The sequence below is a fragment of the Sander lucioperca genome, chromosome 19 (genome assembly GCF_008315115.2).
Source record: "Sander lucioperca isolate FBNREF2018 chromosome 19, SLUC_FBN_1.2, whole genome shotgun sequence".
NCBI classification, from domain to species: domain Eukaryota; kingdom Metazoa; phylum Chordata; class Actinopteri; order Perciformes; family Percidae; genus Sander; species Sander lucioperca.
Genome location: NC_050191.1, coordinates 23,415,715 through 23,441,783, shown reverse-complemented (window position 1 = coordinate 23,441,783; position 26,069 = coordinate 23,415,715). Strand labels below are relative to the sequence as shown.

Genomic DNA, 26,069 nt, shown 5'->3' with positions numbered 1-26,069 from the left:
GAACAGGGCTCTCTGCGTTGTGTGCGTCTAGGTTAGGAGAGCAAAAAACAACAACATTGTGCATTTCTTTCCACAACAGAAAAAGAGTCAAGAGAGAACAATCTTGTGTACTGTATTGTGCCTGGATGAAGGGGTTTTCTTCTCAAGCTACTGACAACGGATTCACAAAGATGAAAGCTTGGGCTGCATTGCGTTCTGTGCTACCGAGGCTACTGTCAACGGCAAAACGGATTTCTCGGCCTTATGATTTTACAACATTGGTGCAAAATGTCTCGAGAGCAGGCCTGGAAGAAGCCCTCGCCTGACATTAAAGCCAGATGTTTGAAAGAGTACACATGCTCCGAATAGCTTTACGTCATACAGTCACGTAACTTACATTTTATCGCTTTTCTGCAGGAATGAGAACAAGACATTCAAATAACTAAAATGGACCCACAAATCCAATGGTTTTGGGAACTATTTCACAATTGACAGTGCTTTCGAGCCAAAAACAAGCCAAAAAGGTTTTTGAAATGTCCTTCACAATCTTCAGCAATTAATACACAAATAAGCATAGAAATAACCAACCCTAATGATGTTCTGCTAATTCGACCAGTGTTGTACAGCTCTGGCACCGCACACATTCAGGTTAAAGGTCAAAGGCTCTTACAAAGTCCTAAATTGCTGTCTGAGGCAAATTGTAAAACTAGGTCTATATGAACGGCAATTTGTAGATAGGAACACAGTCGGCGTGTTATTGTGTACAGGGCAGAGATGGTCCCTCTGGCTTTAACTAGAAAGCAGGGTGTAGTCCACTCTATCTGCTGAAAGGTCAGCTCTTCCGGAAGACTGAGACTAGTCGTACCCAGAGGAGGACGGGGGGAGAGTAAAGGAGACAAATGTATGGACATGCTCCATTTCACTCGCCTCTACAATGTAGACACAAGCACCATGCGCTGCAACATTAAGTGGGGAATGGCTTCAGCCGCCATACTGAGTATCAACCCGGCATACAAGTGTGTATGTGCACATGTTTTCGCATTCCCTAGGGAGGAACAAGGAGATGACCTGCTGTGGAGTCGAGATGTGTGTTGGAAACGCAGGCAAACAAAACACGTGCCAAACGAGCTGACATTTCTGCTCTGGAAACACCAATTTAGGCTGGCAGCATGAGATGAACCCAGACATGCGCCCTCCCCTCCACCGCCAGCCGGCCTGTCGACAGGCGGCACCACCTGGCTGACTGCTCTCCCACCCTCCCCCTCCCCCTCCCCCTCCCTGACATCCTGACAGCCAGTTCTGGCTACCAGCACCAGGACACTGCCATTCCTGGCCCACTGTCTGCACTGACATCCTACAGCAGCAGAAGATGACCAGATGGGATTCTGGGATAATATACAGCAGCTTTTTCTGTATGGAACATTGTCATGAGATATTTTGATATTTGTTGTTGACCTTTACTCACAGTATGTGAGTTTGTTGCATTTTCTATATTAATTGTTGTATTTACTATAGAGACTAGGAATAAATAAATAAAAAAAATACACACTTAGAATGATTTTACATTGTATGACTTTGATCTCTACAATATTTGCTATTTTGCTACAGTAATAAGAAACGGTTATAAAAACCAGTTAAACTTAAACTCAAATAAATAAAAGAAGGGCTCGCACATGTATATTATTAACTCCTCGTGTCATACAGCCTTAATTGTATCAGTAAGAAAAAAATAGAAGTCTCATTCAGGTTGTTGAACACAGAATACCATTTGAAAGAGTAGTGAAGTCTAAATTAATTTGGCTTCATTGTATGGAATATACGTAAGGTTCTGGACTCACTTTTCTCTGCATGTCTTACACGCATCTACTGAACCCAATCTTTTACATATTTCTCACAGTCCCTACTGTCCTCATTAGATCTGGAGCAAAAAGAATACTAATACAAAATAAATCATTAATTTCAACCCTGTTATTAATACTATTATACTGCTCAGCTCCTCTTCCATTGTGAGTATCTATCCTCCAAAAGCTGCACCTAGCTGTGGTTTGTGTCGCGATGCCTGTCACTTCCAGACGCTGTTCCCCGTTTCCGCCTGTCTCAGTGTGTGTGGATGTCTATATCTAACCTCCCCAAAGAGACGCTGTGCACGGAAGACTTCTTCTCACTCAGATATCATTTGACCCCCATCCACTTTTTCCATCATGCCTGGAATGTTATTACTTCAATAAATGTTACCAGTTGTTTAGAACATCACTGTCAAAGTGGGAACATGTGACTTGGCATCATGAGGCTAGTTACTTGGACGGAGTTATTCTGCTTGCATGGTGTCAAATCTGCAGCACAAAGTATAAAAAAAAGTGATGCCAGAAAATACATATTTATCCTCAGGTTGCTTCTCAAATTTTGCCATTTTGCCTCAAAAACACCTTACACAACTACTTATGTCACATCTTTTGTACTGCACACAAAAGATGTCCCTTGTTAGACAGCCGCAACAGAGGCTCTCACATTATTTACTTACAACTAAATTTGCCATGTTCACATAGGGCTGCACGATTATGCCAAAATGATAATCACGATTATTTTGATCAATATATTGATCACGATTATTTGTTGATTTTAACCAAAACAAATTGTATTGTCACATAGGCTAATTATAACTGCTTTCACATATATAATGTTTTACATTCCTGCCAATACATCCATATTGTGCTACATTCCTCCTTTGTTGAAGGATACTATGAAGGAGTATGCCATTTCAGCTGTTGTGCGACCGCTTTCCAAACTTTCCAAAAAAAACGCTTAACAACAGCTAACGTTAGCCTACCATTAGCTACAGTAGTAACTGGATTAAACACGGCTAAAAATGCTGACAGCTAAACGGTGTAGTGTATTTCACTGTAGAGGATTAAAACAGCGAGACGTACAACAGTCTGCTGCTAAAGCTATGAGCTAAAAGACTCAAACTAGCACTGGTCACTGCTGCTGTCTGAAAAACAACACAGACGGGACAAAATGTTGCGTTTACTGGTAAACTGGTAAACCTCGTGACGACTTCTGACCGACTGCTATCTGTTGTGGAATTTTCCTCACGTTACTCTGTCCTCTGTGACTGTCTACATCTAAACTAAGCTGCGCGGTGCAGGGAACAACTCTGATTGGCTCGTGGAGGCACGTGATCAGAGAGTGGTTTAGGGAGCTTTGGAAAAAAAAAACTTTGATACAGAGCGTTCTATTCAACGGAATGAAGCATTTTAAATATTGCTCGATCACGTGAATTTGATCGTGGGAAGCCAAAATCTTGATTGTGATTAAAATTTGATTAATTGTGCAGCCCTATGTTCACATATTCTCTTAAGGCTCTGACACACCAACCCAACGGCTAACCGTCGACAGAAAAGGCAGTCGGACTGATCAGTCGGCTCCCCGAGGTCATAAAAGTGTCTCGGAAAACACCGAAGCTACGCCAACTTGAGCGTACGTTCTGCGCGTGCGCGATAGAGATGTTCCGATACTGCCTAAAACGCTGGTATCGGTATCGGGAAGTACTGGAGTTTATGCACCGATCCGATACCACGTAATAAAGCCCTAAAGAAAATCTACGTTAAAGTAGTTTATTTATGTTCTTTTTCCATTATAACTAACTGTCAAACTGCATAATAAAAGAACGTTCTGTGGCATTCATGTTTCACAAAGAGTTTAACCTGAGCCAGACCGACAACAAAGATAGTAATAATATCACATCCATACAGGGATAGTAGTATACAGTTGTTAAAACATAATAAAATATATGACACACTGGAATCGGATTGGTACTCGTTATCGGCCGATACACAAGTTCAGGTATCGGAATCGGTATCGGGAAGCAAAAAATGGTATCGGACCATCTCTAGTGCACGAGACGTAATACATCTCCATAACAGCGGGCAGCGCTAATCTGTATTGTCGCCCATAAAATAAAAACCGGAAATGACGGAACATCTCTCTAGACCTAGTAAACACAAAGCACACTGTCGTCAGTCATTGTTTTCATCAGAGAGTGTTGATAGTAGTCAAGAAGGATCGTTGTCGTCATTACTCGCTGAACAGAAGAAAATACGATGGCTAGTAATAAGAAGATACTAGCGTTGTCAGCTCCGGTTTCCTCATGCACCGATTCGCTAGTCAAGGGCTAGCACTCCACCAATCATGTTGTCATTGAGTCCAACTGCCCACTGGCCGATTCAACAAGTCAAATTGGCCAAAATGGATGCTGACGGCTCCTCCGACTGACGACGGCACGGAACACACCGAACAGACTCGAGTCACCGACCTCGCCAGACTGTCCGACGGCCGATAATTGGGTTGGTGTGTCAGAGCCTGTAACACTAGAAGTGCCGGAATTCCATAACTACTAGAACTGCCGTGAGCGGTCATTTTGACCGCCAGATTCCAAACTCTATAATCTCTCATGATAAATACCTAATTGCGATATTGTATTATGTATTGTGTTAGGATATCTTTAGAAAAACGTAATAACACCGAAATGTAAATTTTTACGAGTTTAATTATACATTTGAGTAGTAATACGTGTTTCAATTATTCATATCATAGTAAACCGTAATTATTTCATACATTCATATCCCGAAAAATATGGTGTGGAAATTCATTCAACTTAACTCATAACAGCCAAATAACAATTATAAGTATCTTATTTGAACATTTAGCTATAACGTAACCTGGCACTGCCTCCGTTTTGGCGTCTGCTGCGGTGCGCTGCTGCTCGGACCGTGCGCTGCTGCCCTTTTTTCCTCCATAAACTCCGCTCTCAGCTCTCTGCCAGTTGCTGCATGAACTACCTCCGGACAATTTTACTGCTGGTGCACTCCTTGGAGAGGATGTGTGCAACGATTCCAGCCAGTTCGAGGATGTATAAAGTTATATGAACATGTAAACAGCCACCGGCCATCTACGTGTTCGGCGCCTTTCACAGAGCGAGCGCCCGGTGTTTGCCTTCTGATTCAGAACAGAGTGCCTCCACGCCGTAGTAGCCTACGTTACCGACTCTGGCTTTGCCTTCGGCCCATCGGTGATGCCCACACTTGTTACTCGAGACCGCTAGTTACGTTTCTCTGACAGAGACTATGGTAGTTACTAAGCAACCAAGATGCATCTTCAACCGCGCGAAAAATTAAAAACAATACCGCGAAAATCCGAACGGTCAATATGACCGTGTATGGCCGAAATAGGTAAAAGTGACTGTATTTTCTTTGCCTTTTGTGTAATGTATATAAAACAATTTTAAATTAAAATACAGACTCTTTTAGGAAAAGTCAGGCAGCAGCAGGATTGTATTTTTTTATTCAGCAAAGTTATTACACATATAAATTTCAAAACGGTCAAAATGACCGTCATGGCCATTCTAGTGTTAAGATGCTTAAACTTCCTTGCTGCTTAGCTGGGAACAAGATGTTGCGGGGGGAAACCATTGTGTAGTTAAAAAGATGAAAGGTTTGGAATCAGGTAACAATGTCTCGAATAGGGCTGTAACTAACTATTTTTTCATTATCAATTATTTTTTCTTGATGAATCACCTCATTGTTAAGACAGAATGTGTGTTAAATTCTGACCTCCAGTAGCTGGGTCTTTTCGTACTCTCTGCGGTGCTGGTAGATACACTGGCTGAGGAGGGAGTACAGTCTCTCCAGCTGCTCCACACTGTAGCCCTCACTCTTCTTCACCACCATATCCAGGAGAGCCTGAGGGGGGGGGGTAAAGAACAAATACATTACAGATAGTATTAAAGACCTATATACTTAAACGTCTTACACATTATTTCTAATCCATAAACGTGTGTATGGAGAAACAATAATGAAACCGGTGGGCATACAGTGCTGAATAACTGGTCACGCAAGCTAAGCACTGATGTTGGTGCATGGAGATGAAGCATTTGAAGGTCAGCTCTATTCAAAAGCAATTAAGATGAGAGTGACCGCTAATTAAGGCTAATCATAATTAGAAACAAGTTTACATTTCACCACTACTTTAATTAAAACATTCTTGACAGTCAAAGGCCCTTCTAATTGACCTGTTTCTCCCATTTTACTCAAGCCAAAGTCTGAGTGTGTGTATAGGTGAGTCTATTTAAACACAGGGCTCATCAGAATGCATGGGCTGAGACAGCAAAAGGCACAATAATTCAAGTTACCATCACTGACACAAGGCAAATAAACCCCAACAGAAATGAAATGGCGCGCTTGTGCGTGCGTGCGTGTGAGAGACAGTGACCATGTGTTAAACACATAAAACTAAGGCAATGTCAAGATTAATAAGGCGTGGATGTTTGTCAAAGCCTCTCATCAACGGAACGTCTGAGAGATAATTACAGTGGGCAAAAATAAATATTACAGAGGCAAAAAGGTTAGCATTGTATTAATCACTGTACTCCCATCTGTTTCGATGACAGAACAGTTGTCTTGATTAAAGTGACTGACTGCGGCTTCAAGTCAACAAATACTTCAGCAGAAACTTAATCCCAAAACACGCTTAACTCATAATCACAAATTTGACTTTGAGAGCAATACTTCACTTTGTTAGTGCACTTTCAGCACAAACACTTCTGATGGAGTTACAGAGAAGTGACTTTGGATGCACCATGACTGTTCAGCTGTTTCCCCAAAACTCTCAACTGAAATATAATGATCCTTCAAAATAATCCCTTAAAATGTGACAGCAGAAACATTATGGATACAACGTCCACACTGCCATGTCAAGGTGTTCAATGTATTAGCTTTATGCGTGGTTACCAAAATGTGTTTAGGCAGCACCGACGATGGGTCCCAGAAGGACTCCAAGGACAACCATCAGGCCAAACTGTGGCTACTGTTGCATAACTATTCTTTCATCTCCCCAACACAATGCTGACAGTGAAAATAATTGGCGACATGGGAGATTGTTAGTGCTTGTCAGAGGCCTGCTTTGTGTTTGAGTGTTTTCTTGCTTTAGACTTTTATTTGCATCAACAGAAACCCATTACAACCCTGTAAAAGATCATTCTGCTGCACACTGAGCACAACAGTAGTACGAGTTAGAAATGACATCTGTTACAGGATTAGACACTTGGTAGCTATTTAACTCTCTCCACTGCTTTTTTTTAACATTAATTTATGATGCCAAAATCTACATAACCATTTTAAGACTAGTAGTGTTAATTTGGTCAGACAAGATGAGACTAAATTTCGTCAACGGGCGTTTTTTCCATGACTAAGACAAGACTGCGCCAATGTCCAAAAACGCTGACTAAGACTAAATTAACATGCATTATTGTTGACGAAAAAAGACGACACTAAATGTTTTGCATAAAATATAAAACTAAGATAAAAATCGCTCTTCATTTTCGTCTACAATCGTCTCTACTTTTTCATCATGAGATACTGTAGAATATTCAGCTGTTACTAGGGTTGGGTACTGAGACCCGGTGCTAATACGGCACCGACCGGTGCCTTAACGACCGTTATCTACCGGACCGAATAGCAACGCAGATTTCTGTGCCACTTATTAAATGCCTGCGCTTCTCTGTGATGCTCCTAAACGGACGTTAGAGTAGGGTAACCCGACGTCCCCGGTTTCCGGGGACAGTCCCCGGTTTCGGTGACCTGTCCCCAGCTGCAGCTGTCCCCGGAAATGTCCCCAATTTTCACTGTGACTGACAGACCCGAAATTGGAATGAAAGAAAGAAAATATTGACCAAACGTACAGTCACGCTGACTCGCGCAAGCTCAAGCCAGAGCAAGCGCTGCTCAGAGATGTTCTAGAATGTCCATATTACTGTTTATTTACATGGAGTCTAGTGGGTTTAGCGAACGCAATTTTGCCGACTTTTTATGTTTAAAAAAAAGGATCTTACTCTAACAGAAAGATCGACCTCCTTAGAAATCCTTTCCATAATGTTGTCAGACACTTAGAATATTAATCTGAGCCTGTCAGTGGCAAAACGAGCACTTTTATGAACGTAAATAGGCTACAAGCTGGACAATTGACGTCCTATTAACTTACATTGTAGCTTATTTGCCGATTGCTGACTGCAGCGATCTCGTTTAATACTGGACCAATGTCAAAGGAAAATATTTCCTCAATAGTTTTAATTGTATCCGATACTCAATGAGCTGTTGCAGAAACAAGCCCAGCGTGAAGCAATAAAGCAAAAGCTGTCAGATAAATGTAGTGCAGTAAACATGACAACATTTCCCTCTTAGGTGTAGTGGAGTACAAGTATGAAGTAGCAGCAGGGGTGATTCTAGGATCAGACCTTTAGGGGGGCTCAGCCCCTAATGAGAATGTGACATGGATATAGCGCATGCAAAAGTTTTAATCTGCGCCATGAAATTACCAACTTCTTCACAACCGTGCTCCTGCTCTCCCTCTCACAGATAGAGACTCAGCCTTAGGCGTGAGTCTGGCACAACCACCTCAATCAGAATCTAAGCTTTCCAATGATATTAGCGTCAGTTGCTGTGACAAATGGTTTGCGACAAAATTAACATTGAACTTACATGAAACGTTATCATATTTGCATTCTGCATAAATCTCTGCACACACATTACTCTCTAGGGCTGGATGATTAATCGAAAAATAATCGTAACCAAAATTCAGAGCCTACAACCGACGTAATTTTATCAAGTCGGTTATTTCGGTCTTTTAATCCTATTAATATTTCCGCGGCCGCCCACTGTGTGTTAATGTACTTTCCCCTTAAAACATATTACGGCCGCCGCGTGTGTAGTCACGTGACTCCACCTCGTCCAGTCTGCGACCATAGGTGCTTTTCCGATCGTACTTGCACTTTTTAGAGGAAAAGTACACTTCTAAGCAGTTCTAAGAACTACTCTCCCCCCCCCCAAAAATTTCCCGTTTGCATTCCCACTGGCCAAGTGGCCATAGGGACTGGTAGGAGGGGTAAGGGAGCGACGCAACACGGCAACGGTCTTTATAGCATCGTCACTAGACCTTAGCGTCACATACAACAACAAATGATGCTAATACTTGTGCACTTTTCCTATATTAAATGCACGTCCATTCTCGTAGTAATCCACGTAATGTTTTGCTCAACACAGACGGGGCTTTATTATACTCGGAACAGACCCCGCCTCTGCCTGCTGCGCTGTGGACGTGTGTGTGTGTGTGTGTGTGTGTGTGTGTGTGTGTGTGTGTGTGTGTGTGAGACGGCTGGCGAGCCACAGGACACGCTTGTGGAGTTTAACTCTGAAAAGACAGTTAACCACAGGTTCCCGTTATTCTTATGATGGACATTTATTATTTATTTTCTACATTTTTAGGAAACTTTTTTTTTTTTTTTTTACATTAAAACTTAAAGTGCCCATATTACGAACAAAAATCACTTTTTCTGGGATTTGGGGTGTTATGTTGTGTCTCTGGTGCTTCCACACACATACAAACTTGGAAAAAAATCCATCCATGCTGTTTAGAGTGAGATACAGTTTCTGAATGTGTCCTGCCTTCAGTCTCTGGGTGAGCTGTTCAAAATCGGCACGGCTTTCTACATCACAAGCCGAAACGAGCAGGCTAACCGCAACTATTAGCTCATAGCGTTAGCATGCTAACGCTAATGCTAACGCTAGCATGCTAACGCTAGCAAGCTATCTCATTCTCAATAGCAAAGCACTGCTACAACACACACAAGTTCACCATAATCTACAAACTACTTACATGTGTGCCCTCATTTAGAAGTCTCCCAGCTAAAATCCTGCCTTGTAACTGACTGAAGTTGTAGAAACAGCCTTTCTTTTACTGTCTATGGAGCTAGCTGACATGATCTACATCTGAGCTACTGCGCATGTGCAAGTGCAATCAAAGATAGTACAGAAGAAGAAAAGAGGTCTCACTCTGTAGCTAAAACAGAGACCAGCTGAAAAGAGGATCTGCAGCAGTGAGAGAGAGCACTGCAGTACAACAAAAATATGGTGTTTTTTGAAAATTAAACCATGTAAACCTATTCTGGTACAACCTTAAAATACAATTATGAACCTGAAAATGAGCATAATATGGCTGCTTTAAATTACTTTTTTACACAACGTTTTTATGTCATTGTAAATGTTCAATTGTTCAGTTGTTTGAAATATTTAATAAATAAGCATTAATTGCTATCTGTGTGTTGTTTCCTTATTTTAGAATCACAAAGATAGGATTATGCACTCTTTCATTAGAAAAAATAACCGTGAACATATTTACAGTATAAGAATTTTTTTTTTTTTTAAATAATCGTTCAATAATCGTAATCGAGGTAACTTGTTCGATTAATCGTGATTATGATTTTAGCCAAAATCGTCCAGCCCTATTACTCTCTGTGAAATATCTCACAAACTCTACACTCAACACATGCATCGGTACAACAAGCGGCTCCCGGGTAATCCGGTTTTGAAATTGCAACAAAATTTCTATCTGGTCTCCAACTTTGGGCCAAAATTATAATGTATTCTCATGTAAACTATGTCAGCACAGACATTTTTGTAAATTGCTTAGCCAGTGTATCCCACCATAATGGTTATTATATTGCCAGATTCCAGACAATCCCACTTACTTACTTACTACATATATTTATACATATATTTATACTGGTATGCTTCCTAGTGACATTAATGCAAAAATATTAAGAAAAAACTATTCATCAACCATTGTGTTTCTGAGCAAGACACTTAACCCCTGGTTGCTCCAGAGGCGTGCAAACTCTGACATATATAGTAATTGTAAGTCGCTTTGAATAAAAAAGCGTCAGCTAAATGACATGTAATGTAATGTAATGTAATATTCAACCTGTGTGTGCATGGTTAAAATTCTGAAGTGCAAAATTGTTCAGGCTACAGCACAAATATTTCCATCCATAGGTAAGAATAATCAAGTCTAACCTCTGAATTTCTTTTCAAAGTGCACCAGATTGATGCATTTAAACGTTAAAATAGACAACATTTTCTTACAGGGGAGCATGCCCATGGACCCCCGTAGGGGGGCTTGTGCCCCAGTGCAGCTCTAGGTCTGGTGAGGCTCCTGGGGCAGTGTCCCCGTTTTAAGTTTTACAAAGATAAAAACATTACCTGTTTTGGAGGTATTTACGCTTCTGAGCTGAAAATGTCCCTGGATTTTGTCTCAGAAATCTGGTCACCTTACGTTAGAGGCAACCGAAACAGCGCTGCACAGGACGCTAGTTAACACTACACTTGGCAGCAGGTAACGTTAACCTACCGTTAGCTAGCAGCTGGATTAAACACGGTTAAAATGCTGACAGCTAAACGGTGTAAAAGTTTGTCTGTATTTCACTGTGTAGGATTCCAACAACGAGACGTACGACAGTTTGTAGCTGCCGTTGTCTGAAAAACAAAACATACTGTTGTGTTCACTTGAAACTCGCCTCGCCAGCCTCGGGCTGCATTCAAAGTTATTGTAAAATACCCTTTTCCCATCCAGTGGTTGTTTTTGTTGTTTAACAGGAATTTACTGGTGAAATAAGGAAGAGGCTCGATATTTATATAACTTTATTTAATTTATTTTTATATAACTATTTGACTGAAATGTTTATCAGAAATAATTTGTTATTTTAAAAAAAAAAGACTAAAATGTTGATATACTGAGTTTTCTTTTGACTAAAATTAAGACTAAAATGACAAGACTTTTAGTCAACTAAAACTTGACTAAGATACCTTGAGTTCTCGTTTGACTAAAACTAGACTAAAATGACGAGACTTTTAGTCGACTAACAAAAAAAGATATGTGAATGACTAAATATGACTAAAACTGACAAGGACATTTGGCACAAGACTAAGACTAAATTAAAAATAGGTGACAAAATTAACACTAAAGAATGGAATAGCTTAAGTTTAAACACAGTAATTAAGAAGAAGAAAAAAGAAAACTTTTCAAATCTCTCTTGCATTGCTTCATTTTCCATCCTTTTCTAATTTGACTTCAAGTAGGTGCTTATCACACCAAACTCAATAGCCTGGAAACATGACTTGTAATTGAGTAGATAATACCTTTCAAATATTCACAGTTCCACAACTTAATCTGGCAGTGGAGGAGGATTCACCGGTAATATGCCTTTGACATAAAATCCTCCATCTGGCCAATCTAATAACTGTACGCCCCTTGACAAATAAAGTGTGCATACAGAAGCTAAGAACACTAAGACTTTCTATAATATTCAGAATTCATCCAAAGTGATAATGATCATCACAGCTGCCTTCCAAAGGCGCTGTCCGCTGCTCTAAATTGAACATGTTTTATTGGATTCTTTTTGCAATTCTTATACAGTAATTCTGGTCTAAAAGTCAAGGAAGCTCTCAGGTTTCAACCCAGCCATGAGAGCTCATAAAAGAGGACCAAATGGAGCACATCATGGTGAGATGCCTATTTTAACAACATGCATAAAAGCTTTAATTAGCATCATTACAACCCATCTCACATATGCACAATAACGTAAAAATCTCTGGAAGACACTTCTCCAATCTTCCTTTCATCCGACTGCCACTGCATTTCTTTCTATTTTTCATTGTTTCCCATCCGTAGCTGTAAGTGCATTTCACTACTCAAAGTGCACCTTCTCTCCTTCATAATGCATTTCAATGTTTTATAGAGGCTCTCCTCACGTCTTCTTCAACCAACACTTTTCCGCCTTTTCTTCCAATGGATTTGTCTTTTCTCGTTTGTATATTTCCTTCCTTGTACCCTCTCTCTTTCATCCCCTCAATTTATTCTCCTCTTTACGGTTAGCCAGCTGATTGCAGCGGTGTACTTCTCAGCCTCTGTCAGCTTGATCAGGATGCCTGTGACAGTTCGGGGTAAATGGTGAGAGTGTGTCTTACACAGGCTCAGTGATTGAGTGAGCTCACTGCACACAAAAGGGCAGTAATCCCATGCGTTAAAGACTGCTACTGACATGGACCATTTAACCTCACCCCCCTCTAAACTCCCTGTTGCATCTTCGCCCTCTCCATCTTTACTCACATCCCTTTCTTTACTCACATCTCTATCTTTCCCTATGTTTCTTAAGACCACAGATGGAGCTATGGGGGATTGGAATGACAGTGGCTTTAGGTAACAAAGCAGAAAAATGGTATATGGAGTTATATTAGGACCAAAATTCTCCTTGTGAAAGATGATTTGTTCATAAAGTGTGTTTTGCAGGTGTTAATTTCCAGGTTTTATTATAACACAATGACTAATTAATACTGGGTTTATGCTCACATCTAATAATTTGTGCAGAACAAACCAACAATTACACTATATAAATTGCATTTACCAAAATAAAAATGACAACACCACACTAAATTCTTAGAAATAGTGAGAAAATACAAGTGGAGCAAACAAGTAGGAATTCATGCGACTGGATTCAGGCTAGAAACCGGGCAAGAACACACTTCATTACACCGTGTTGCAGCTTTGATATTTAACCCCTGGCCTATGAACCACATGACATGTCAATTCTAGTCACGCCAACAACACCCCTGCACAGGCGTGCCCATATTTCTCATATTCCTCGAACCTCCAGGCCAGGTTAGGATCACAGTGAGATAATAAAACCACCACGGGGTCTAGCCTCATACATTTTTCAAACTATATATGCTAGTCTTCTGACACCAGATTCTTAAATCTCGGCCCTGTGCCTTGATTTGTTATGGCAAGGTAGTGGAACTTCTACATCGGTCTCCATGGAGTCTGTGTGTTACATAACACATAATAATTGGATAAATGTGGCAATCTCAACCACTGGCAGTTAGCAAAAACAAGATATGCCATTGGTGTCGAGTTGCTCTTTAAACATAATTTGTAAAATGTCACAGTGAACACCCCCCCCCCCAATATGGATGTGAAAGCAGTTATATTTAGCCTATGTGACAATAAAATTTGTTTTGGTTATAATCAACAAATAATCATGATAATTAATCGTGATCAATATATTGATCAAAATCATCGTGATTATCATTTTGGCCATAATCGTGCAGCCCTAGGTCATCCCTTTGGACTGGGCATATAAAAACCCTGCTGGGGTTGACAACTCACCTAAAATGGCTGGTTGGCTTTACTTTGAACATCAAATCACTGACAAATTCCCAGCCATTTCATAGCCTCTTGTTTCAGTATAGAGGAGGTAATAATATTATGCAGTGGGTCTTTTGTGCAATATCTATATTAAACTACATGATTTAATATTAATAAACCTAATCCACTGATATTGCTTAAGGATGGTATTACATTTTATTATGTGGTCTAATAAAAATGATTTAGATTCTTTTTCAAGATGTATGTAAATTAGGACCTCAGTGTATTTCAATATCTATGTCACACCAAACCTACATGTCACCAGGTTTAATTAGTGACTCAGACATTCACATTATCAAAACAGTTAATTTGCCAGTAACAGCACCTCTGAGACCCAGTCAGTCCAAATACATAAAACAAAAAGATATAAATACATAAGAAATAAAAACTGTTACCACCTTCACTTTGGGGAAAAGATCAATAAAAGAGTTGTGTTAAATCAATGTAGAGCTTAAAGATTCAGGCTACTCTCTTGGCCTGGGTAGAAACTAAAACCAGGACGCTATAACGTAGGCAATCCTGGTTTAATAAGTGGCTTTCCTGAACACTTCCAACAGGAGTTCCTAAACAAGCTCTCTTGACTTAGCGCTGGGACATTGATATCATTCCAACCATATAATTATTTTACAATTTGTCAATATGTAACACAATATGGTGAATGTATGCAAAATCTCACTGCCACATTTCTGCAATGCCAGTGTTGTAGTACTCGAGATCGTTCTTGGTCTTAAAGTGCTCATATTATGCTTTTTTGGCTTTATTATTTTTTCCTTTATTGTGTTATATATCTTTTTGTGCATGTTATAGGTTTACAAAGTGAAAAAGCCCAAAGTCCACCCCAAAGGGACTTAACATCTCCAACAGAAAACACTGTTCACAAACTGCTCCAAACAGCTCTATTGTAGTCCAGCCTTTACTTCTGTGACAAACGTGCGTCACTTTGTAACACACGTTATAATGCTCGCCTAGCTGCTAGCGTGGCACTCCCTCATGCTCTGCAACTGACTAGCTAGCAGTACTTTCTGCGCATGCAACTCCTAACAAAGATGGTACAAAAGTCAGACGTCTCACTCTGTAGCTAAAACAGAGAGCTCAACACACAGGGTGAAAAGAGGAGCTGCAGCAATGTGCAGTACAACAAAAATATGGTGTTTTCTGAAAATTAAACCACATAAACCTATTCTGGTACAACCTCTAAATACAATTATGTAGCTGAAAATGAGCATAATATGAGCACTTTAAGATTGGTCTCAAGACCACTTTTTGAAGGTCTCGACCACATTTTTACTCGGTCTTGGATAAAGAGGACTCAGGATTTTATTTCAAGACCAGTCAAGACCACAACTGCAGGGATATCACTAAATTTCCTCTGCATTGCCTAATTTTATGTGTAACATCATTACTGTGATTGGATGTAAAACTTCCTGCTTCAAATGCAACCAATAACTTGACTAATTTCTAATTAGAAATTTGTTACTGTTAACCCCCTCTACCCACCCCCCTTAACACGCACTTCCAAGAAAGTGAATGCCGGAGACAGGAGAAGCTCTGGCTGTCTGGCACTGGTCTGGTCTTGGTCTTGATGTCCCGCCCTGCTTTGGTCTTGGTCTTGACTCAGTCTCAACCCCTCAAAGTCTTGGTCTTGACTTGGTCTCGATACACTCTGGTCTATGTTTGACATAAATCCTGCTCTGCCATCATTGCACAATGCAAGTGTGTCAGTAATGTGATTTTTTTTTTAATTTTTTAGTTATAGCTTTGGCAAAATTAAGTCTGAATGTTAGAGAATAAAATGCATCACTGTCTGATTTTGCCACACTGTCCAATCAGAAAGTAATTCTTGTATAGTCACTAATCTTTCACTATTCCCCACTGATTGCCACGCAAGGTCAAGGTAGGAATAACGTGAAATGTAAAAGAAAATGATGAAGCAACTGCTACCTTGACTCCTTTTCAGTGACAAGTTTTGAGGCGAAAAAGTTTTAAAGAATAAAGATTCTATTCAATAAAACTGATAAGTAAAAGAAGCCAAAGGGTAGACTTGGTAAGTAAATGTAAATTAACTGTATTTATATAGCGCTTTTCTAGTCTTAATGACTACTCACAGCGCTTAGAACAGGAACCGTTTACACACATTCATACACTGTGGCCAAGGCTGCCATGAAAGGTGCCACCTGCTCATCAGATAAACATTCACACACATTTACACACCAATGGTGCAGGATCGGGAGCAATTTGGGGAGCAATGTCTTGCCCAAGGACACTGAACACCATATCAGCAGGTAATCAAAAAGGAGAAGAGAGTGGCCGGGTTAGCTCGGTGGGTAGAGCAGGCGCACATATACATGAAGGTTTATGCCTTGATGCAGAGAGCCGGGGTTCGAGTCCGACCTGTGACGATTTCCTGCATGTCTTCCCCCTCTCTCTCTCCTTTCTCACCTAGCTGTCCTGTCCATTAAAAGGTGGAAAAGCCCAAAAAAATAATCTTTATAAAAAAAAAAAAAAGGAGAAGAGAACTTGCAGGACTGACTTTACACAAATAACCACAAACACACCTCCACCTACCCCTGCAGAACAACTTGTTTTCTAAATAATTGGCCCCAATGGCAAAACCAAAGTCAGAAAATTAATATAGACACATTAGGATTAGGTCAAGGTTATGGAAAGGACTAGTTATCAACCAGCTATGGTTAAACTTAGGGTAAACCTCAAGGGAAATGAAACTTAGTCGATGCAATGTCCTTTCCATGTGTAGTGCAAACAGTGTGTTTTATGTACTGGAGAGGTTAAACATGCTGACCAAGCACTAAGCATTTCAGACTGTCTGTTATGCATCATGAGAATATGTTTACAGAATATACAAACATGCACAGCCTGGAAAAACTGGAATCTAAATAAACCCTGATGCTTAAAGCTCTGCAGTACATTTCCGTCATCGAGGGATTTTAAGCAGTCGGGTGATGGGGCTGTAACAAAACCTGTTAACATGAGCCTGCTTTTATATTCATTATCAATTTGTGGTTTAATTGGTAATTTGAACGCAAATGTAAGACACTAACTGGACAGAGAGTAATGTTGGTTAGATAATATTTCCAATACTTCATCCTCCATTCTGTTGCTTTTTTTTTACCCTGATTTAGATTCCCACCTTGGCTATTAACTAAGAAATGTAATAGCATCCTTATAGTAATATATTCTCTCCAGCTGCTACAGAGTGTTTCCATCAACCTAAATAGTATCCTGTGATTTTGCTTCCAGTGGTAGACCAATACTGTCAGATGTTATACTTACCAGTGTTGACAAAAGCAAAGCCAAGCATTTAAAAAAAATTCCATCTTTATACACTGTATAACTAATCATAGTTTAAAAAAACCGAAACAATCTAAACCTTTAGTTTATATAAGCCAAGGGTTAAGTGGGATAGATCAGGTGTGAGGAGGGCATAGTAAACCACATGAAGGGCTTGGCAAGAGGGCAAAATTACTACAGAATATGAAGAAAATGCAAGAGACGTGGTATGTTTATGTTGTGTGAGCTACTGACACTGCTGGCCCTTACACGCCATGGCCAAGAGGCACAGCTTTGGAAGCGCAATTACATGCAAATAGCCACACTGTCTAGGCCATCAGTGGGATTGAATGAAAACAAAAGAACTACTTCAAACGCTATCTATTTTTATTGACAATCAAACGCTGGTCCAGCACTACTATTAAACTGTTCTCTTTTCAACAGACATGTGGCATGGCTGCGTCGCCAGAGCCCCCCCCCCCTCCCCCCCCACTGTTATTAGTACTAAAAATGAAGGAAGATGACAAACTGAAATAGGGCCATTTCTGTTGACAGGCTTTTCTAAAACAGGAAATTCTGACATGCTGTAATAGCTAAGCATCAAGCCAAAAGACTCCATACTGTGCCAGCAACTAGGAACAGTGAACACTAGCTCCTTGTAGGCAGCTGCTAAAGAAAACAGCAGAGCAGACGATAATCTGTGTGTTCTTGCTAACATGAAGGAAAAATTGCTCGCCCAAATTGGATTTCTTGTTACTGAATTCTCATCTGTAATCATCAGCAACACATCTTCCAGTCCATCTGTGGACAAGTGTCTGATTATTGATGAAAGAAAACAGCTAGCAATAAGACACATTTTGGAGTAGTTAGAGAAGCAAGCCTTGGGACCTATTTATTCATGCTGAGGAATTCATTTTGATCCAGACATCATCAACCATCATTTCAGTGAAACTGGCAATAACAGAACTTGATTTTACTAAGTGAATCAGAGCAAATAACTGGGCCATGGCTCTGAAAGGCAGGACGCAAATACTGAAATAATAATAATAATAATAATAATAATAATCTCTGTCCTACAGGTTTCGAGTGAAGGGTCTGTGAACAAACTCATAACACTCTTATTGGTATTTAATTCCAGAGAGATTTCAGGGCCGCTTCCATCAAGTAAAAAGTCAGAAATAATCAGCCCTGTGCAAAAGACTAGTACAACACTCACTGCGGGCCCTAATGCACATCAGGCAGCCTGCCAGTCCCAGCCCTGCCAGCAAATATCTGCTTAAATGGCGACTCTGATCCTGTGCACCGGATATTCAATTTGTTCCATAAGCTGGGGATGAAAAAGCAATTATTCACAGCGCCCTCTTTTCACGATCTGTTTCTTTAAGATATTTTCCTCCTTCCCCCTACTAACAAATAAACCCCCAGATTAGTGTGCGTGTGGCTGTTCATAGGGGCAGCCAGTTGAAGCAGTAAGATCAGGCCCACTGAAAAGCCTGTCAATCAGTTTGAAAGATGCGAGTAGGGCTGGGCGATATGGAGAAAACCAAACATCACGATATTTTTACCATCAAATACCTCGATATCGATACCGCAACGATATTGTGGTGTTGACTATTGGTGCTTTCACAAAATATTTACACAATGAGATTTTAGATAAATAATCAGTAATGTGGATATAATGACTAAGTGGCTAAGTCTGTTAAGTTCAGAAAATGACATCACTTTACTGTAATGCAGCCTTTAAAACCAGGAAAGGACAACACTTATGCCATATTACGATATTACGATATCCAAAATCTAAGTCAATATCTAGTCTCATGTCACGATATCGATATAATATCGATATATTGCCCAGCTCTAGATAGGAGTCGGGTTCGGCAAGACAAAACACGTACACCCCACCATCCCCATCATCCCCATGGGACATGGGTAAAAGCCACTAGATAATGGTTTGATAGCTCGATGTCACTTCGAAGCATGGAGGAAAGAAGTGAGCACATGTCAGACGAACACTTCTTTTACATCAATTGCACTACACATAGCGAGCTAAAACCAAAGCACCCCCCCACCAGATCAGTGAGGAGTGCTGTCAGGGGAGCCCACTGAGCCGAGGCTCCAATTTACACTTGGGGTATTAGGTGGGACCCTAGCGTGACTTTGCAGAAAGCGACGGAGCGGCTTCATATGCTCTCTGTTACTTGAACACATACTGGGACTAGTTGGCAGATCTAGTGAGGCAGAGAGAAGCTCATGTTTGAGTCATAACCTTGTTTCCTTCAAATGTCGCAGAAACAGCACCTGTTGATTGAGAAATGTGAAAATGGTCTAGGACTGTAATTGGCTCCCTCCATCCAAAATGGATGTTTGAAAGATGAAAAAGGGAGAGACTGTGGCATGACCATAGGGTGAATGGAAAGGAGGGAAGTTATCCATCTGAGAAGGGCAGTGTGACAGCATGAGCTCCAGAACAGACCTATGGATCTAAAGGAAACTTAAGGTGGGTCACCCATGATTGAGTTTCCCCATCCTCCACACCTCAAGTCCCATTCCACACAAAAAAAAAAACTCAATGTAGTGTTGCCTTCTAGGCCCTGTTCAAATAGTGGTGGACTTTTAATTATCCAGACACCAATTTCTGTTTAACCTTTTCTATGTTTGGAAGCTATAGAAAGCACTGAGTACAAAGGGATGAATTCATGCCAAATGCAGAAGGTTTCTGAGATGAGCACCATACAGTGCATGTGACAGGGTATGTCAGCAGGAAAAAGGTACAACGGGTCGCGCTACCTCAGCTGGCTCACTAAAGATAACACTAACGGTTAGCCTTCAAATGGAGAAGGCTTAAGCTGAGTATGATCGTCGGTGCCATTTTTAGCATCATTCTAAGTGAAGGACAGAAGGGCTCGTTCATTCCGCTGCTTTGCATATTAATGTCTGTACACAAGAAGTGATTCAACAGTCCATATGAAGCAATAAGTGAACAACCTAGAATATAGAAATGAATAACAGCCGTTTCTTTTACAGAAGGGAGGAGAAAACACTCAGAACACTCTTCGCCCACGCTGCCAACAACATTCAAACAAGCGCCCGTATGAACTTAAATAAGACAAATACAAAAGCATATTGCTAACATTTTTAGATTATAGCTCCACTTTTCCATAATCACAGTCTAATTAGTCAGTTGCAAAATGTGACAGTTTGCCACAGCTGGCTCTGTTGAAACCAATAAGTCTATATTTTGACATCTTCGTATTCACTACCTTCTCTTTATAGCCTTAGTACTTGACATATAAGAAATCAAAAGTGAATATGTATTAATATTTGGCTACACTGTAACTTCTGGGTCTCCAAGATTGTCTGCAGCTACTTAATAAATTTTTGCTTAGTTATTACATTTAAATATTTTTAGAATTTCCTGCGATGTTCATTAAGTCTTACACATCAACACCGATTCCTAACTGAATACATAGGGATCACAATCATAATGAATGACCATGGACATTTTGTGTGACCATGTTTTCCCCTTAAGAATGTTCCATCTTCCTGTTACCAGATCATTGCTTTGATACAGATCACAGTACCTCCAATCCACTCCAGTGCACAATGACAAATAACCCAGCTGTTACATCCTTCACGGTCTGAATTAGAATGATGAGCGTGTAGAATCAAGCAAGATGGCGATGGGGCACGCGCCAGGGTTTTTAAAAAGCTGAAATCTTGGTGGGTTGTAAGGGGCTAGGATAGTTTTTCTAACCAAACAGTGAATGCGGTCTCCTGCGGCCAGTGTCTTCAATCTTTGATGCAGATTTCTCGGTGCATTTTTAATTAAAAATGCTGACCATGTCAACAAACGCTGTAACTTAACAAAGCGACAACTGACAAGACACTGAACAGATGAACAACAATCAGGTCGAAAATCTCTATGTCTAAAACAAACATTTGAGAGGGAATTTGTATACAGTATGAATTGCCATCTATCACACAGTCCTGCCATGAGACAAAAGGGTTCATATTGAATAACTAAATAATCAATGAGTATCTTAATATTCAAATAAACTTGAAAAGATGTACTTATATGTACACACAGCATTAAACTGATGCTAGGCAGTGACATATAGGGTTGGGTACCTTTCGCATCTGAACCAATATCAGTACCGATACCGGTACCTGAAATTCGGTTCCCGGTACCCAACGGTACTTTCCCTCTGTAGTTACAAAAATATTATTTCAGTTGTAAAAATAATTCCAAACCTATTTATCCTATTTACTTAGAACATTATGTTATTTAGAATATTTTACACTGACGTGCGTGCGTGCGTGCGTGAACCAATAGTCAGTAATACTGACGTGATTCGGTCGGTACCGGTAAAAGTACAGGGTTCGGTACCCAACCCTAGTGACGTAACATTAGAAAAAGGGTTTTAAGTGCCTACACTTTGAAATACTGATATTCTTGCAATGCAACAATATTATTTTTTATGGATGACTTTTAAATAACTTTGAGGGCACACTGTACTTTACAATTTATTCTTACATTCACGTGTCTTAGTATGAAAGGCACAGATGTTACAAATAACTTCAATGATGGCTCCATTCTATTCAAGTGGCCCTGTAAGCCCAACTGTGTGACAGTGAACCAGCATAAACTATTCCCCTGACACTGAAGCAGCTAAAAGTAATTCAGCCTTTATTAACTATTATTTACACCTATGCTTTCTTTAGTTTCCATACTGAACTGAAAACATCACAAACCATGACCCCAAAACCACAATAGCTTCAGACCGAGAATTTAATGTACCGATACACCACTAACAGGCACAATAATATAAAAAAAAATAATAATATTTACCAAAAGTCGCTGGTGGTCAACCACTAAGGGAGGATGGGGAGGGACTGGTTGTGGCTCTTCCTCTGTCCATTCAGCAGATCCCTTCAGCTGCTCTGACAGGCTCACCTTGCATGTCTTGGCTGTGGAACCCCCTATGCACAGACAAATGGATTATTGATGGAAGAAGGGTTAAAAATGGAGGTTTATAAAGAATGAATGATAGCAATCAAAAACAACCCACAATGAACGGATGAACTAAATTTGAGAACTCCTTTGGTGGTTGTCATGAACCACCGAATAGCACAAACTGGATTTCAAGGAAAATAAATTCCAACTAGCATGGCTACAAGACTAATGCCATACTACAGTATGTGAAGAAAATCTATTTTAAGATACTTGCAGCTACTGAGGGCACAGTATTTCACGTCTGGCCTCTTTCCTGTCCATTTATAACAGTGCTCAAGAAACGCTTTGATGGAAACAAAAGGCCTGGCTCAGCTTGTAATGAGAGAGCGGGCGGAGTAGCCGAGTTGTCCGTTGTTTTGAGGAGCCGCAGTTTGTTGTGTTCTGTTGGCTGATCGTGCCATCCTCTGATGGCTTCTCCATATTCTAGGAGCGTCATTACCTCAGCTTTCCAGCTGGCCTCTACCCGTCACAGCAAAACTACAGGCCCGTTATCAAACACATAAATGTAATGGCTTATCTCAGACTCAAATACTACACAACATAAAAAGGGCATAATGGCTCATGGCGAAGGAGATTTGTTTTTGGCAAAGCCAGCCATCGTTGGGAATCTTTTATAGACAAAAAAGCATTTCATTTCATGTACAAAAAGGTACACATAATTCCAAGCCCCTGGAGTTACTACACTGAAATACGCATTTTTAGCCAGGGGATAGCATTTCTATATTGTGCATGACTTATGTTGCATTATTCATGTCCTCTCTAAACCGAGTGCAAATCAGAGGAGCTGGGTGATAATCAAAAAAGTAATTTATCGTCATAATTAAGTGGTGGACAAAGCACTCACTGGATGTGTAAAAATTAACAGATTTTGTTAACTTGCTTACTTGCATATATGCTATGAAGATCAACTTAGCAAGTTAAATTTGACCCAAAAAATAGCTGAGAACTTGCACTCTCTCTTCTCGATTAAAAACCTACCTTCAGGTAGCCTAGCGGCAGCAAATTTAATTTGCAGCCAGGAGGGGTCTAGGCACTCTCCGTTGGCTTGCGAGCTGGAAAAACCAAACTCTAGTCGGGCCAATCACATTGTGTATAGAGTCGGTGGCCGGGCTTATGGCTGCTGCTGTTGGGAACAGCGGTCTCCTGGAAGACTTGGAGTTAAGCTTTTCTTTGAGAAAAGAACAAAGAACGGCACTGAAGTCATTCTTAAAAAAGAAAGATGTGTTCGGAGTTTTGCCGACCGGATACGACAAAAGTTTAATCTATCAACTAGCTCTGCTACCTTCTTCGTTGCTCTGCCTGGTTGTAGCGCTATCCTATTGCGTGCAGAGAGAATTTGAAAGACAACCGTTTATCCCGCCCCTCGGATTGAGCCCTGTCAATGGTGAGTTCCCAGACCCAACATCTTGATGTGGGTCTGGCTTGTCAGGCTAACCTTCAGGTGCAGTTCAAACTCAGTCAGAGCATCAACTATTAAAAAAGAAAAAAGAAGAAAACATCTAGCCGATTGTCCAAATATTTGTCAAAAGTGTCAGATGGGCTCTGAAAGTTTACCTGTGACCCAAAACTTACTTGAGATAGAGGGAGAGAAAAAAAGCTCTATGTTGTGATTGTGCTATTCAAGATGGATTACAGAAAACTCTAGCTTTGTACCTTCTGTATCTTGATCTTCCTCAACATTTTCTGTTGCTACCCTGCCATCCTTGGGAGGGGGCTCCTGAGTTGGATTGCTCTCATTTTTGTCTTTGTGCTCTTCCTGTTCTGGTTCATTAGAGCCTTCAGCCGGGCTCTGAGGAGTCCTTTTCTCAGCCTCACTGCTGCTTTTGAGGCTCTGCGAGTCCAGGCTGTCCATTGACGCATTTCCGTTCACACAGTCCACTTGTGATACTAGGAGACCCTCTGTGTGCTTCGGCTGGACCTCAGCATCTAAAGACTCGGACATTTCAATCAAAGGCTGGAAGTCAGCCTGCCTGGCCTGGCCATCCCCGTCAGCCATGGGCTGAGTACTGCCATCAAGCCAAAACAGCGCATTGTATTTCTCTGTGTTCTCAGGCTCTGCCTCTTTGGCTGTGGGCTCCTCCTCCTTAGGTGTTGGCTCTTCTTGGGCTTTACTGGTATCTGGAGGTTCAGCTGGAGCTGCAACAGGGGGCTCGTTAGAGCTCTCCTCCTCTGTGGAGGGGACGTGGGGGTGGTGGCCATTGGGCTGGGGACCCATGGTGTCACAAGATGATGATTCCTCATCCTGTGTCACACATGAGTCACTGGGCCCTGCAGCTTCCACCTCTGCCCCTTCCTCCTCCTCCTCCTCCTCTTCCATTTCCTTCCTGTAGATCTTCTTCTTACGGATGATGCCCCGCCCCCAAGATGGTCGCCGGCGAATCTTCCGCTTTATGTGATCTATGATGAAAAAAGGGAGAGAAAGAGATCAGCTTTATTAATTCAATCAAGCACAAAACATTCACAAAGGACACACAACTATAAAAATGACAGGTGTTTCCCATCAACAACATTTACCACTCTTTAAAGAGGGACAAAAAGTTGATCCAATTCATGGCAAACACCCATAACACAATTTGAGTAGACGATTGGATGCGTGCATATCTGTGCAAACATTTCTCTGGATCAAGAGGCTGTTCTAGGTCTCAAAGGATAAGCATATATACGAGGATGAAACAAGGCACTGCAAAGAACAAACAACTTTCTAATGACATGTTAAACACTGTAGAGTAGAAAACCCCCATATGCATTTCCTCGTGTGGTATCAAAGCGTAGCTTGCAATTTGATTGTATTTAAATCTGTACATTTGGTCTTCCTCAAAGAGTAACAGGCAATAGGGTGACAATGATTGCAAGACAGAGAGGAAGGCAGAGACAGCAGCCCTGCTACATCATGGATGTTGGACACTAATGACAACAGATGGTGCTTTGGGTTTTAAGAGGAAGCAGAAAACAGAAGCCTGCTCTCAGAGTGCAGTAAGAGTGTCACAGCAAGCAAGCCAGAATGCTTAATGCAGTGAAACTTCAAGGCATTTGCCTTCATTTACTGCTTTTCCCAAGCAGACTGAGATACAGACCATGGCAACAAAGTCAGAGAGAAGAGCAGACACAGAACGAGAGTGAGAAAGAGCAAACACATAGGGACCCCCACAAGTCAGTTTCCTAGGAACGTTAAGAGTCTGAACCTGACAATGAGTGGCATTACCATGACCTGCCAGTGACCACACCCTAACCCCAAAGAAACCCTTTGGGGTCTTGGCACCAAAAGGCCTTTACAGATTGAAATCAGCTGTTGAGTCGCATCAGACAGCTTTTGACCTAAATCTGCAGAAGTGGAATATTGTGCAGAATCAATAACGTGTCAGCATGGTTCTCAAAGGACTTAATAGACAGGACTGCATTATATTATTCAACAGAGATCACACTGTACAGTATAACTACATATGCATATATGCTTTGAGCAAAGTGTTTGCCATACTACTACTGCAGAAGGTCTCTCCAATGTTTAATCAGTATCTGCAATACAATCCCCACAAAGATGTGAATAGGCAATCTCTGACAAGAAATCATGATATGCCGGCTTGTTGTCTGTCAAATCTCCTCTCCCCCCAGTGCTTTTAACCAGGGCTCATCTTTCCACTCTAAAGATGTGATTATGCACACTGTGCGTACATCAGAGGATGGTAGAAAATTAATTATGTTA

The 26,069-nt window shown here is 40.8% G+C and overlaps 1 protein-coding gene across 3 annotated transcripts in view; it reads right to left on the bottom strand.

Moving 5' to 3' along the window:
- The window catches only part of atad2b (ATPase family AAA domain containing 2B), an 83,751-nt gene that overhangs the window by 10,293 nt on the left and 47,389 nt on the right, over positions 1-26,069 (bottom strand). For all 3 annotated transcript variants that reach the window (XR_004895951.1, XR_004895950.1, XM_031288112.2), the window contains exons 25-27: positions 24,023-24,766; positions 22,205-22,335; positions 5,589-5,717 (exon numbers count right to left, since the gene is read on the bottom strand). Coding sequence is in view for 1 of the 3 variants with exons in the window: in XM_031288112.2 (XP_031143972.1) it covers positions 5,589-5,717; positions 22,205-22,335; positions 24,023-24,766 (1,004 nt within the window). In the remaining 2 variants the exon portion in view is untranslated. The remainder of the gene's footprint in view (positions 1-5,588; positions 5,718-22,204; positions 22,336-24,022; positions 24,767-26,069) is intronic.